At 37.9% G+C, this 13,593-nt stretch overlaps 1 protein-coding gene across 3 annotated transcripts in view; it reads left to right on the top strand.

The window, feature by feature from the left end:
- The window catches only part of ARSB (arylsulfatase B), a 208,582-nt gene that overhangs the window by 25,774 nt on the left and 169,215 nt on the right, over window positions 1–13,593 (top strand). For all 3 annotated transcript variants that reach the window (XM_034959910.4, XM_034959909.4, XM_034959911.3), the window contains exon 4: window positions 3,629–3,836. In XM_034959910.4, the coding sequence (XP_034815801.1) occupies window positions 3,629–3,836 (208 nt within the window). The remainder of the gene's footprint in view (window positions 1–3,628; window positions 3,837–13,593) is intronic.

Consider the following 13,593-nt stretch of genomic DNA (forward strand, 5'->3'; position numbering starts at 1 on the left):
GAGAACAGTATGGGGGTAACCACCCCCATGATTCCATTAACTCCCACTGGGTCCCTCCCCTGACACATGGGGATTATGGGAACTACAATTAAAGATGAAATTTGGGTGGGGACACAGCCAAACCATATCACTTACATAGACAAAATTTAGGGGAGCTTAAAAGAATTTCAACATCTTTCTGTACAAGGCTTAATGCATAATTACAATGATCTGATTAGTCAAGGTGGTGGTTTTCTTTTGGGAAAGGTATGTATAACATTCCACACTGAAGATGTAACAGTCATGGTGTTTTTTGGGTCATCTGGTCTGAGTTAGGTACAGGACAATAAAGGAGGTCGTTAATCTATAACAAAGACCTTCAATAAGAAGGGGAGGAGTCCTGGTCTCTGGTCTTTCCTAGTTATTTACAGAACAAGAACAATAAGGAAGAGAGTTACTCTATAATCTAAGAAACAGAAGTTGCAAACATGCTACATGACACAGTCTCCAGGACTTAATTTTCCCCTTGGCATAATTTAGAGGGTCCTGAAAATTTATATTCTTTTATAAAAGTGATGGTAATGTCTTTAGCTACTAAGGAATAATTATAGGAAAGATTTTCAGATTATTTTTCACCATATTTAACAAAGTGAGTAGAATGATTTCTATACTGAATATTTATAAGGACCTTTAATAATGGTCCCCAAATCTTTTTTTCCCTGGTCATTGTTCAAGAACTCCCCTGTCCCCCTTCCCAGCCATTGCCTTTAGTAATCAATTGCTGGCTGGGAATCACCTACCCTCTTTCTCCTTTCTCTCCTTCGCCAGGTGGTTGCCATGTTGCTGCTAATGACTTGGATGAGAACATCTTCTCCTTAAGCTGTGGGCCCCCTCTCTCCCCACTGTATCCCCTGCCCCCTGCCACTGTTAAGAGTCCAGATCAGAGTCACAAAATCTCGTGTTTGCAAGGGCCAGGCTGCTAACCTAAAGAAGTGAAGCAGTTTATGTAGAACAGTGGGAAACTAGAAAATTGGATAGCATTTGAGGGGAATGGGGCCCCTGTTTCTCATACTCCAGCCTTTTGTTACCAGATGGAGTGTGGACAAAGAGTAGTCAGAAATTCTGATTTTTCCAAAAAAGTTTTTTTATATAAAAACAGATCGATGTGATATTTCCTGATTTTTAAAAAACTTTACGTGGGCTGCAAATTGTTGTAGACTTCTGATTTTTAATCCTATCCCCATCTGGACCTTGGCTGGTGGCTGGAGTTGGCTCAGTCTAGTGCTGAAGACCCAGATAGCAGTACCCAGAGCAGACCCATACTGCACTGTCAGGTCAGCGATGCACCTGCACGTTCTTCCCTCCAGATATCGCAGCCGAGACCTTCATCACCCCCAGGCAGGGCATCTGTTGGGATGTCCTGCACCATGGTCTACACGAACATAGACGCTTTAGCATGACCATGCAGCTAGAGTAGAAGGTGTATATGTGTCGAGTGGAAGCAGAGGCAGAACTGAAATGGTGTCAGAGGTTATAGAATAGACTTTTGGAGTGGGAATTTGGAATGTTTTCCCATGGAAATAATGGAAGTACAGGTTCTACATTATCATCATTTTCACTCCATCACCTGCCTCCTTAGTTTAATAGATTTTAAAGCAACGATTTTGACATTTAGCAGCTATTTTTAACTTTGTGAGTTTAGGGAAAACATATTTCTGAGTTCCAAAGACCTGAACAATAAATAAACTTTTGGGGAGTCTATTTGAGCTCTATGTATGGATACTCCTTTTTGCATTACAAGGATGTGTAATATAAAATTTAAAATAACTTGTCAACAGTGAAGAATGAAATACGAGCACCCCCCCCCCCACCAAAGTCTGTTTCTAACCATTTTCATTCATTTATGAGATTTAAATGCCTCAAATACTTTAACAGAATTATATGTTTATTTTTGGGTTAAACTAGTTGTTGTCTCTTTGAGGGTTTTCAACTCATTAAAGAATTCTGTAGCACTATGAAGAGAATGCCTTCAGAAAGGCTCATTAAAAAGGAGAAGCTGACCTGGTATGCCACTGATGTTAAATGTTGCAAATTGATGTAAGTGGTAAAATAGAATCAGTGTGTCATACTTCTTAGTTTCAGGAATTAAACTGGTCTTATGTTTGGTCCTGCATCAAAGACTAACAAGGCATGGTGTTCACTTTTTTTCTCATAAAATATAGTTTAAAAATACTAAACCTCTTCTAAAAGATGAGGGCTTATTTTCAGCTAAAGCAAAAAGCTAAAGCCTCTATTGGTACACATCCATATCGTAATAGTGGGTTTTCCAATAGGAAATTGCTCTTCAATTAATGTGGAGTTGGACAAGTCACACATATAACCTTTCTAAGCTTCAGTTAACTCATCTGTAAAATTGCTATAACATAGGGTGGTTTCATTAAATGAGATAGAATATGTAAATTATTATCATACTGTCTAGTATGTAGACAACATTTAATATGTGGTTGCCATTACTGATATTATTATTTGTTTGGATTAGGTCCATTGAGGCTGTTCTGGGACTCTGGCTTTTATTTTCAATTTTTTTCTTGTGTCTTTTGTTATATTTTTTAATATCTTTATTGAAACAAAATTTACATATCATAAAATTCACTCATTTAAAGTATACAGTTCAATAGTAAATTTTCAGTTATGCAACCATACCACAATCTAAGTTTAAAACATTTTCATCATCCCCCCAAAAAAACCTTGTATCTGTTAGCAATCACTCACCATTCCTCTCCCCCACAATTTCCTACAGCCCCAGGCAACCACTCTCTGTCTCTATAGATTTGCCTATATTTCTGGAATTTCATATAAATGAAATTATATAATATGAGGACTTTTACGATTGACTCATTTCACTTAGTATGATGTTTTCAAGGTTTATCTATGTTGTAGTATGTATCAATACTTTATTTCATTTATTGCCATATGTTGCTGAAAATATACCATATTTTGTTTATCCATTCATCAATTGATAGATGTTTGGGTTGTTTCTACTCTTTGGCTATTATGAATAATGTTGCAATGAACATTCATGCAAGTTTTTGGGTGGATGTATGCTTTGATTTCTCTAGGAATGGAAATGCTGGGTCATATGGTAACTCTATGTTTCACAATTTCAGGAACTGCCAAAATGTTTCTTCAAAGTGGCTATGTGTGCCATTTTACATTCCTGCTAGTAATGAATGACAGTTCCAATTTCTCCATATCCTCACCAATACTTGTTCTTTTCCATTTTTAAATTATCACCATCCTAACAGATGTGAAGTGTTACCTCATTGTGGTTTTAATTTGCATCTTAATAATGACTGATGATGTTGACTGTCTTTACATGTGTTTATTGCCTTTTGTATATCCTCTTTGGAGAAATTGCTATTCAGATTCTTTGCCCATTTTGTAGTTGAGTTATCATTGAGTTGTAAGGGTTCTTTATATATTCTGGAGATGAGTCCCTTATCATACATGTGATTCACAAATACTTTCAATGCATTCTGTAGGTTGTCTTGATATTATTTTTATTAATGCATAAATCTGAACTGTCTTATCCTTCTATATTTAATGCTTCAATATCCTCTTAACTGGTTTGCACAAACTTTCTTTCCAGCCTCTGTTTCTCTACCTTGCTCTCCAGTCTGTGCATGAGCCCCTTCAGGTCCCTGAGGAATACTTAAAGCCATATGACTTTATCCAAGACAAGAACAGGCATCACTATGCAGGAATGGTGTCCCTTATGGATGAAGCAGTAGGAAATGTCACTGCAGCTTTAAAAAGCAGTGGGCTCTGGAACAACACGGTGTTCATCTTTTCTACAGGTAAGTCTGTCAATAGGAAAATCATCTCTTGGCAAAGCCTAGGACATGGTATTTGATAAGTGGAATGAAGACAGATTGGAGCGGTTAGCATTGCCTTATTAAAATAAATGCAAACTGCAATAGTGGAGACATGATAATTGTGGATGGAAAGATGTATCTAAGGAAAAAGAATGATGGGCTTCCCCCCTTCCCTCAGATATCAAAATATTCTGGGACTGTGGCTTGAAAACACATGTTCACTAACTGAGTAAGTATGAGTGGACATCACTCATATACAGGGCTGCTGTGTAGTGAATCCCTAGAGCGGCTTGTTCCCAGCTCTCTCTACAACCCAGACATCTTCTATGGTCACAACTCCCACCAACTAGAAGGGTCTCTGTATCACTGCAAAGAGACAGATTGTGACATTATGAAGACAAATAATGGAGCCATTTAAATCTATGCAAGTGTCTCCAAGTTTAGATTTTTTTTTTGGTATTAAAATTGTTTTTGGGGCCGGGCGCGGTGGCTCACGCCTGTAATCCCAGCACTTTGGGAGACCGAGGTGGGTGGATCAACTGAGGTCAGGAGTTCGAGACCAGCCTGACCAATATGGTGAAACCCCTTCTCTGCTAAAAATGCAAAAATTAGCCGGGCATGGTGGTGAGTGCATGTAGTCCCAGCTACTCGGGAGGCTGAGACAGGAGAACTGCTTGAATCCAGGAGGCAGAGGTTGCAGTGAGCCGAAACTGTACCACTGCACTCCAGCCTGGGCAACAGAGTGAGACTGTGTCTCAAAAGAAAATATTTTTTTTCTGACAGTAAAAGTTTTATATGTTATTATAGACAAATTAGAAAAGGGAGAAATAAAACTCATAATCTCAGAGATTACTTTTGAAAATCATTTTCATTATGGCGATGCCATTCTGTTTCCTAATCTGTTACATATGCAACTTCCCCCTCTCATTAGAGATGGTTTTCTGAAATTTCACTGTGATGTGCTTTGGGTGTAGATCATCATTTATTCATCATGCTGAGTACTCAGAGAGCACTTTCAATCTGAAAATGCAGATCCTTTTGTTATGGGGAATTTTCTTATATGATTTATTTTGGAATTGTGTGGCCCTCCGTCCCACCTTCCCCTATTTTTTCTGTACAGAACTCCTATTATTTGGTCACCAGGTCAGTCCTCTAATTTTTCTTAGTTTTTTTCCCCTCTCCTGTTTTCTTTATTTTTCTTCTAGTATTTGGGAAATCTTACTGTTTTGTAAGCTTCCTATTGAATTTATTTTAACTGCCATGTCTGTTAATTACCAGCAACTCTTTTGTGTTTTCTGATAATTCCTTTTTTGTAAAGTTCTGTTTTTAATTTATAGATGTCATAACGTGTTCCCCCAAAGCCTGTGCCCTTAACCATTACTCTTAAGTGTGTATTATGTGTGTGTGTATATATATGTATGTATATACTTTTTTTAAAGTTTGCTGATATTGCCAACATTATCTCTCTTCCTTTTGAGTTCTTTTTTTCAGTTTGTTTATATCTTTGTTATAGTCTGTCTTTAATGAGAGTGGTTTGGTTTTCTCAAATCCCTAGAGATTCTTGGCTGAAATCTAACAATTTGATTGGAAACTCCAAGTGCCAGGTCAGGGCTTGTCATCTGAGTTTTACTGTAACATGACCATGTAGGGGTGAGGTGACATGTTGAGGAATTCATCTTGGTATTCTACTCATACTTTTGTGGTTTTGTTTTTTCACGAGTTGTTTTGTTTTGCTTTCAGTCAGGCATAGTTAATGAATGTGGCATTTGTTGAGCAGTTACTATGTGTGGGACGCAGTTCTAAGTGTTTCATGCGAATTAGTTCAGTGAATCCTCATGATAACGGATTCTCTGGGAACTATTATTGTCCCATCTTGCAGATGTGAGAACTGAAGCACAAAGGGCATAAGTAACTTGCCCCAGGTCACGCAGCCAGGCAGAGCCTGGCTCCACTACAGTATCCTGCCTCCCAGATGATGATCTCAGTGTTCTCATAGGACCTCATGGTATAGCAGAGCTTTCCATATGGTGTGCTGCAATATTGATCTGCTGAGGAGCCTGGGCAGGGCCAGAATAGCATCTACCCTGAGTAGCCTTGTTCACTTGTGTGGGTGCTATCCAAATACTATAATTTTCTAAGTATGTCCTGCTGTGAAAAAGGTTAAAATTTGTTTTTCTCCCAAAACTTACTCTTCAGAAAAAAAAGGTAGACATATTTCAGCGCTTAACAAGATCTCTCAGATTCTGGGAGTCATTCTCAATTTAATTTATTTTGAATATCCTGGCATAGCATTTTGATCAGTGCTGGTTTTGAATGCCTTGAGAAGTCACTAGAAAGAATCAATTTAAAAAAAGATGCTAGGACATTTAACACTGATGTAGCAAAATTATTCCTGGGAAATGACCTCATTGTTGCAAGAATTGGAAGTCATAAGTTTATAAAACAAGTGTTTGTTCTAGAGATCACAATTAGACAATTTCAGGACAAATGATTTTCTAAAGTGAAAGTATATATGGATTAATGTATTGTACGTGGGCTTAAATGTGCTCAGACAGAAGTGAAGATGCTAGTTCTGGAAGACTGTATTAAATATCTCTAAGTGGCTCTTGTGATAACATTCCCATCAAGAATGCATGGGAGGCTGGGTCTGGTGGCTGATGCTTGTGATCCCAGCACTTTGGGAGGCTGAGGCAGGCAGGTCACTTGAGTTCAGGAGTTCAACACCAGCCTGGGAAACATGGTGAAACCCTGTCTCTACAAAAAATACAAAAATTAGCCAGGTGTAGTGGCATGTGCCTGTAGTCCAAGCTACTGGAGGGGCTGAGGCTGGAGGATTGCTTGAGCCTAGGAGGTTGAGGCTGCAGTGAGCTGAGATTGCGCCACTGTACTCCAGCCTGGGTAACAGAGCGAGACCTTGTTTCAAAAGAAAGAAAGAAGAGTGCATGGGAAGAGGTGGAATACAATTTTTTTTCATGATATTTGAGAATGGAAAAATATTTTAAGATAAATATTTCTTTTATTATATGATTGCAAATGTGTATGTATAATTGTACTTTCAAACAGATAGTTGACTATTTCGTAAACATCTATATTTATTCAAGCTGGTAGTAGTAACATTTGGAGCTTCTCACTGAGAAAATGAGGATCACCTTAAATAGGATTGTCTTATATTTTGATACTATATTAATAGATTCTTAATCTTGGATCATCTTTGCTTTGTTAGGTTAAATCCAACTTGACCGTGCCTATGTATTTTTATTATACTGATGAATTCAGTTTGCTGGGGTTTCATTTAGGATTTTTGCATCAATTCAGAAGTGGAAGTAGAGTTAGTGGTTTCTTTTTTGTGTCAGGTTTTGTTGTCTTGGTTGTACTCACTTCATAAAATAATGTGGTTAGTTTTGCCATCTTTTTCTATGCTCTGGAATAGTTTATAGAATGTTGGAAAGATCTTTCTGTTTAGCTGGTCCCTGAAGCCTTTTGTGGAGGCATTTAAAAATTATTTCCATAGTTTACATTTTTTGCTGAATTATATCTAGGTGTGTGTCTTTAAAATGTTTTGAAATTAATTTTTCCTGAAACATAGTGAGCCCTGGAACTGCATGCTGAGATGATTATTCACTCCAGGAGGCTTTCCTTGTTCATATTTTAGCTTATTGCTTTTGTTCTACTTGATTTATGTCTCAAAAATATCTTTAATTACTGTGTTGAATCCCTGATTCAGCTTTTCTCTCATCCTTTTCATTTTTTTGGTCCTTTTTCTCAGCCTTTGGAGCTCTTCTGCATTACCAGTTTAGACACTTTTGCAATTTTAATCCTTCACCTTAATATCTCCAACATAGATTATTGTTGATTGTATTTTTAGTTTTTTTGCAATGCTGTCTCTGTTTCAATCCGTACCCTTTTCTTCCAAGCTTGTTAATATAGTATAGTATTTAATAAGCATTAAACCTCAGTATAACCCTGTGAGATAGTAAATGGTTTCTTGATCCCATTTACCAATGAAGAAATCAAAACTTCTTTTTAAAAAATAAAATAAAAAAATAAAGATAGGGTCTTGCTGTGTTGCCCAGACTGGTCTCAAACTCCTGGGCTCAAGTGATCCTCCCACCTCAGACTCCCAAAATGCTAGGATTATCAGTGTGAGCCGCTTAAAGAAATTAAGTGATTAGTCCAAGGCCACACAGCTAACAACTGAAAAAGCCAGAATTCAAACCCAGATCTACTTGAGGTCAAAACCCAATTACCCTAATCAGTTGTCTTTTTGCATCTCATTTTCTTTTCCGTTTATTTCATCCCATTGTACTGCATTTCTACGCTTGTGTTCACAGGACCCATCCTTTTCCTGAACCTTTCTGAATAGAACTTTTCTAAAATCTTTATTTTTATAGGAAGTCATTGCCAGCTAGATGCTATTCCTTGGAGTGTAGTGGTGAAGGATCTGCACACACAGAATGTGTGGCCGTCTTGTGGCCTCTGGTCACTGTTTCCTGGTTGATTCCTTCTCAGATCTGCAGCTTGAGGTCAGGTTGATGCATACACCTCACAGAGTTCCTGGTGGCATATAGGCATTAAGTGTTCTACTCTATTGAACCTGACCCACCTAGTTACAGTTTCTTCTCTTTTGGCGCTCTAATTCTTTGACAGGCTAAAAGAACCCCAGACTCTTCCTATCTCCACATTTTCAGGGCTTTATTTTTGGGGACATTCCTCAGGATACAGTGTGCCAGCACTGCCAGACCTTCTCTTTTCCTGCCTATTGTCTTCTGGGAGTTGTGATCTCTAAGCACATAGAAGTAGAGGAGGTAATAATTCTCCTCTGCTTAAATTAGTGCCATCCCTTCTCAGGCTGTCTTCCTGCCTCTCTTAATCTAGGTGAAGGGCTCTGTGTCATGAGGCAAAGCAGGGTGGGCCAGTTCTTGTTTCCTCAGCCCAGCTTCTCTGGTCTTGTAGTTTCTGGACATGTTTCCAAGATTCTGGCATTATAAGCTGTCTGTCCATCTTGGTTTCTTATGTTGTGATGGGGTTTCATCTTGTTCTGTGTTTGTTGTTTTCGCAGGGTAGTGGTTCAGAGAAGCAGCACTAGTGGCTGTTAGGAAGACACCATTGTAATCTGGATGCTTGTCACCATGGCTGATCTTTGTAGTTGCTAAATTCCAGGAACCTGCACAGGAATCTGACCTGGAGTAAAATGAGTTAAGGTTAGGGACAACTCTTGAGTAACTAGGTCATGAGTTAATACTATGAAAACCGATCCTGCAACCCTGAAAACAGTGATTGACCTCAACATCTTAATGCAGCCATTGTGTATTTATAGTAACTCTTTTTTTTGTTTGTTTTGTTTTTTTTTGAGATGGAGTATCGCTCTGTCACTCAGGCTGGAGTACAGTAGCATGATCTTGGCTTGCTGCAATCACTGCCTCCCGGGTTCAAGTGATTCTCCTGCCTCAGCCTCCCAAATAGCTGGGATTACAGGCATGTACCACCATGCCTGGCTAATTTTTGTATTTTTAGTAGAGACAAGGTTTCGCCATGTTGGCCAGACTGGTCTCGAACTCCTGAGCTCAGGCAATCCACCCACCTCAGCCTCTCAGAGTGCTTGGATTACAGTCATGAGCCACCATGCCCAGCCTGTATTAAGCCTTACCAGAATAATTAGTTTTACTTACATTTAGATGAGGGTTTGAATATAAGGAGAAACCTAATTTGCATTTCTTTCTCCAGAGCCTTCTGTGTTTATTGACAATTTCATTTCCTGAAGTTGAAATTAATAATGTGCTATAATAATGTAATTATAACCCAAGGACCTGGACTAACTAATCACAGAGCAGTGATTCATTTTTTCCCACTTCTCTCACTTTACTTCACTTAGCCCTGTACTTCTTTATAAGGATAAGAATACTGGTTGCATTCAAATCAATAAATGTTGAGTCCATTAGTACAGAAAACCATGAAAACAATCTAGCTTCCTGGTGTCGGATTATATTTGGTGATCGGTAAAGGCAAAGGCATAATTTTTAGATTTTGATGTTTGATAAAGCTAACTTTTATTTCTGTTATAATCTGAGAGAAATCCATGATTCATTCCTTGCCACCTCTACCCATCATCTTAGCATAGTTATTCTCAGTGCGCTGTCTGGGGACCACCTGCAGCAGTGGAGCATTTGTTAAAAATGCAGTTTTCAAGGTGATGGCTGCACAACATTGTGCATGTTCTAAATGTCACTGAATTGGATACTTTAAAATGGCTAATTTCATGTAATGTGAATTTCACCACAATCTTAAAAATTCAATTTCTCAGACTCTATCACAGCCCAGCTGAATTAGAAACCCAGAGGCCCAAAAATCTCCATTTTTAACAAGAATTCAGGTGATTCTTTTGTACACAGAAATTTGAGAACCTCTGAGCTAAGGTAACTCTTATTCAAACTTTAGGAATTTACCTTACAAGGAATGTATGTGGTTATTTAAATTTGACATGTATTTATGTTTATACATATATCCTCCTCACTAGGAGGAATATATATATGACAGCTGGAAACCAACTGGGTTTGAAGTTCAAGCTCTCCTAGGTAGTTTTCATTTCAGGTAAATGCACCTGTTTCTAGAAATAGACTCTTCAAAAAGCTGACGAGAAAAGTTTAAATTTAATTATTCTGCTTTCCATGTTCTTACTGCATATAAATCACAACCTTGATTGATTCATGCCATTTCTTCTGCAGTGTGTGATTAATACCACTGTTAACAAATATTGTCTTTCTCATTACACACATACTATTCTGGGTTTGTTTTTTTATTTCTATTTTTTATTTTTATGGGTATATAGTAGGTATAAATATATATTTATGGAGTACATGAGATATTTTGATACAGGCACACAATGCATAGTAACCATATCTGGGTAATGGGGATATCTATGCCCTCAAGCATTTATCATTTCTTTGTGTTACAAACATTCCAATTAAACTCTTTTGATTATTTAAAAATGTACAATAAATTATTGTTAACTGTAGTCACCCTATTGTGTTATTAAATACTAGCTCTTATTCATTCTATCTAAGTATATTTGTGTACCCATTAACCATACCCACTTCCCCCCTACCCTCACCCCACTACCCTTTCCAGCCTCTAGTAACCATCCTTCTATTCTCTACCTCTATGAGTTCTATTGTTTTAATTTTTAGCTCTTACAAATAAGTGAGAACATGTGATGTTTGTCTTTGTGCTTGGCTTATTTCACTTAATATAATGACCTCCAGTTCCCTCCATGTTGTTGCACGTGGTTGATCTCATTCTTTTATGTGACTGAATAGTACTCCATTGTGTATATGTAGCACATTTTCTTTATCCATGCATCTGTTGATGGACACTTAGGTTGTTTTCAAATCTTGGCTATTGTGAATAGTGCTGCAATAAACATGGCAGTGCAAGTGTATGTTTGATATACTGATATTCTTTCTTTTGGGTATATACTTAGCAGTGGGATTACTGGATCATGTGGTAGTTTTGTTTTTAGTTTCCTGAGGAACCTCCAAACTGTTCTCCATAGTGGCTGTACTAACTCACATTCCCACCAACATTGTACAAAAGTACCCTTTTCTCCACATCCTCGCCAGCATTCATTATTACCTGTCTTTTGGATAAAAGCCATTTTAACTGGGGTGAGAGGATATCTTACTGCAGTTTTGATTGGCATTTCTCTGATAGCCAATCATGTTGAGCACCTTTTCATATACCTGTTTGCCGTTTATATGTCTTCTTTTAAGAAATGTCTATTCAGATCTTTTGCCCATTTTTAATCAGATTATTAGATTTTTTTTTCCCATAGAGTTGTTTGAGTTCCTTATATAGTCTGGTTATTTGTCCCTTGTCAAATGGATAGTTTGCAGATATTTTCTCCCATTCCATGGCTTATCTCTTCACTTTGTTGGTCATTTTCTTTACTGTGCAGGAGCTTTTTAACTCAATGGAATCCTATTTGTCCATTTTTGCTTTGGTTACCTGTGCTTGTGGGATATTACACAAGAAGTCTTTGCCCAGTCCAATGTCCTGGAGAGTTTCCCCAATGTTTTCTTTTAGTAGTTGCATAGTTTGTGTTCTTAGACTTAAGTCTTTAATCCATTTTGATTTGATTTTTCTATATGGTGAGAGATAGGGGTCTAGTTTCATTCTTCTGCATATGGATATCCAGTTTTCCCAGCACCATTTATTGAAGAGACTATCCTTTCTCCAATGTCTGTTCTTGGTACTTTTGTTGAAAATGGGTTCACTGTAGATGTATGGATTTATTTTTGGGTTCTCTATTCTCTTCCTTTTGTCTAGGTGTCTGTTTTTATGCTAGTACCGTGCTGTTTTGGTTACTATAACTCTATAGTATAATTTGAAATCAGGTAATGTGATTCCTACAGTTTTGTTCTTTTTGCTCAGGATAGCTTTGGCTATTCTGGGTCTTTTGTGGTTCCATATAAATTTTAGAATTATTTTTTCTCTTTCTATGAAGAATGTCTTTGGTATTTTGATAGGGATTGCATTGAATCCGTAGATTGCTTTGGGTAGTATGGACATTTCAACAATATTGATTGTTCCAATCATGAACATGAAATATCTTTCCATTACTTTGTGTCTGCTTCAATTTTCTTCATCAATGTTTTATAGTTTTCATTGTAGAGCCCTTTCACTACTTTGGTTAAGTAGTGATCTACTTACTACTTATTCCTAGGTATCTTATTTTATTGGTAGCTATTGTAAAAGGGATAACTTTCTTGATTTCTTTTTCTGATTGTTCACTGTTGGCACATAGAAATGTTACTGATTTTTATATGTTACTGATTTTTGTATGTTGATTTTGTATCTTGTAACTTTACTGAATTTGCTTATCAGTCCTAATAGTTTTTTTGTGGAGGCTATAGGTTTTTCCAAATGTAAGATCGTATCATCTGCAAACAAGGATAATTTGACTTCTTTCTTTCCAATCTGGATGCCTTTATTTCTTTCTCTTGTCTGATTACTCTAGCTAGCACTTTTTAATTCCAGGTTTTTTAAATCCAAGGATGACACTTCTAATCCTTCTCTGATAGAACATGATCAGAGTTTGAGTCCCAACTTTCCTGCCAATGAGTTATATGTAGAGTCTAGCCTCGGTTTCATTATCTGTTAAATGCAAGTTGATTGACCATTCATTTATTCACTCCGTCTTTCATTGCAGATAAAAAGATAACTAGGACATATTGCTCCCTTAGGAAACTCACACTCTAGTGAAGTAGACAGGTACATGTATTATTATTATGCAGTGGGAATATTAGGATGAAGCCCAGGGTGCTGTCTGCACACAATAAAAGCCACCTCTCAGAGCCCAGGGTGTGGGGAGGCTTTCTGAGATGGAAAGGTTGGGAATGGCTTGGCCAGATAAGCAGAACACAGGTTGGGAGGAGATTGGGCAGCATTCTAGCCTGTGAGAAAGGAACATAAACAAAGACAGGGAGGTTGGGAGAGCAGTCCTGGAGGGGGGTCTGCATTGCTGGAGCCTGGACTGCAAGGTGGAGAGCAGCGAGATGTGAGGCTAGAGAGCATGACCCAGGGGTCCACTCAGAAGGGGCCTGTGCACATGCAGGGAGGAATTGTGAAGGGTCTCATGGTGACAGTGAGGCACTTAAAAGTTTTAAGCAAGATCAGATTTTCACTTTAGAACTGAAATGGAGGGTGATTGGAAGCAGGCCGACCTTTTAGGAGGCTCTGACAA

The sequence above is a fragment of the Pan paniscus genome, chromosome 4 (assembly GCF_029289425.2).
Source record: "Pan paniscus chromosome 4, NHGRI_mPanPan1-v2.0_pri, whole genome shotgun sequence".
In the NCBI taxonomy this organism is placed as follows: Eukaryota; Metazoa; Chordata; class Mammalia; order Primates; family Hominidae; genus Pan; species Pan paniscus.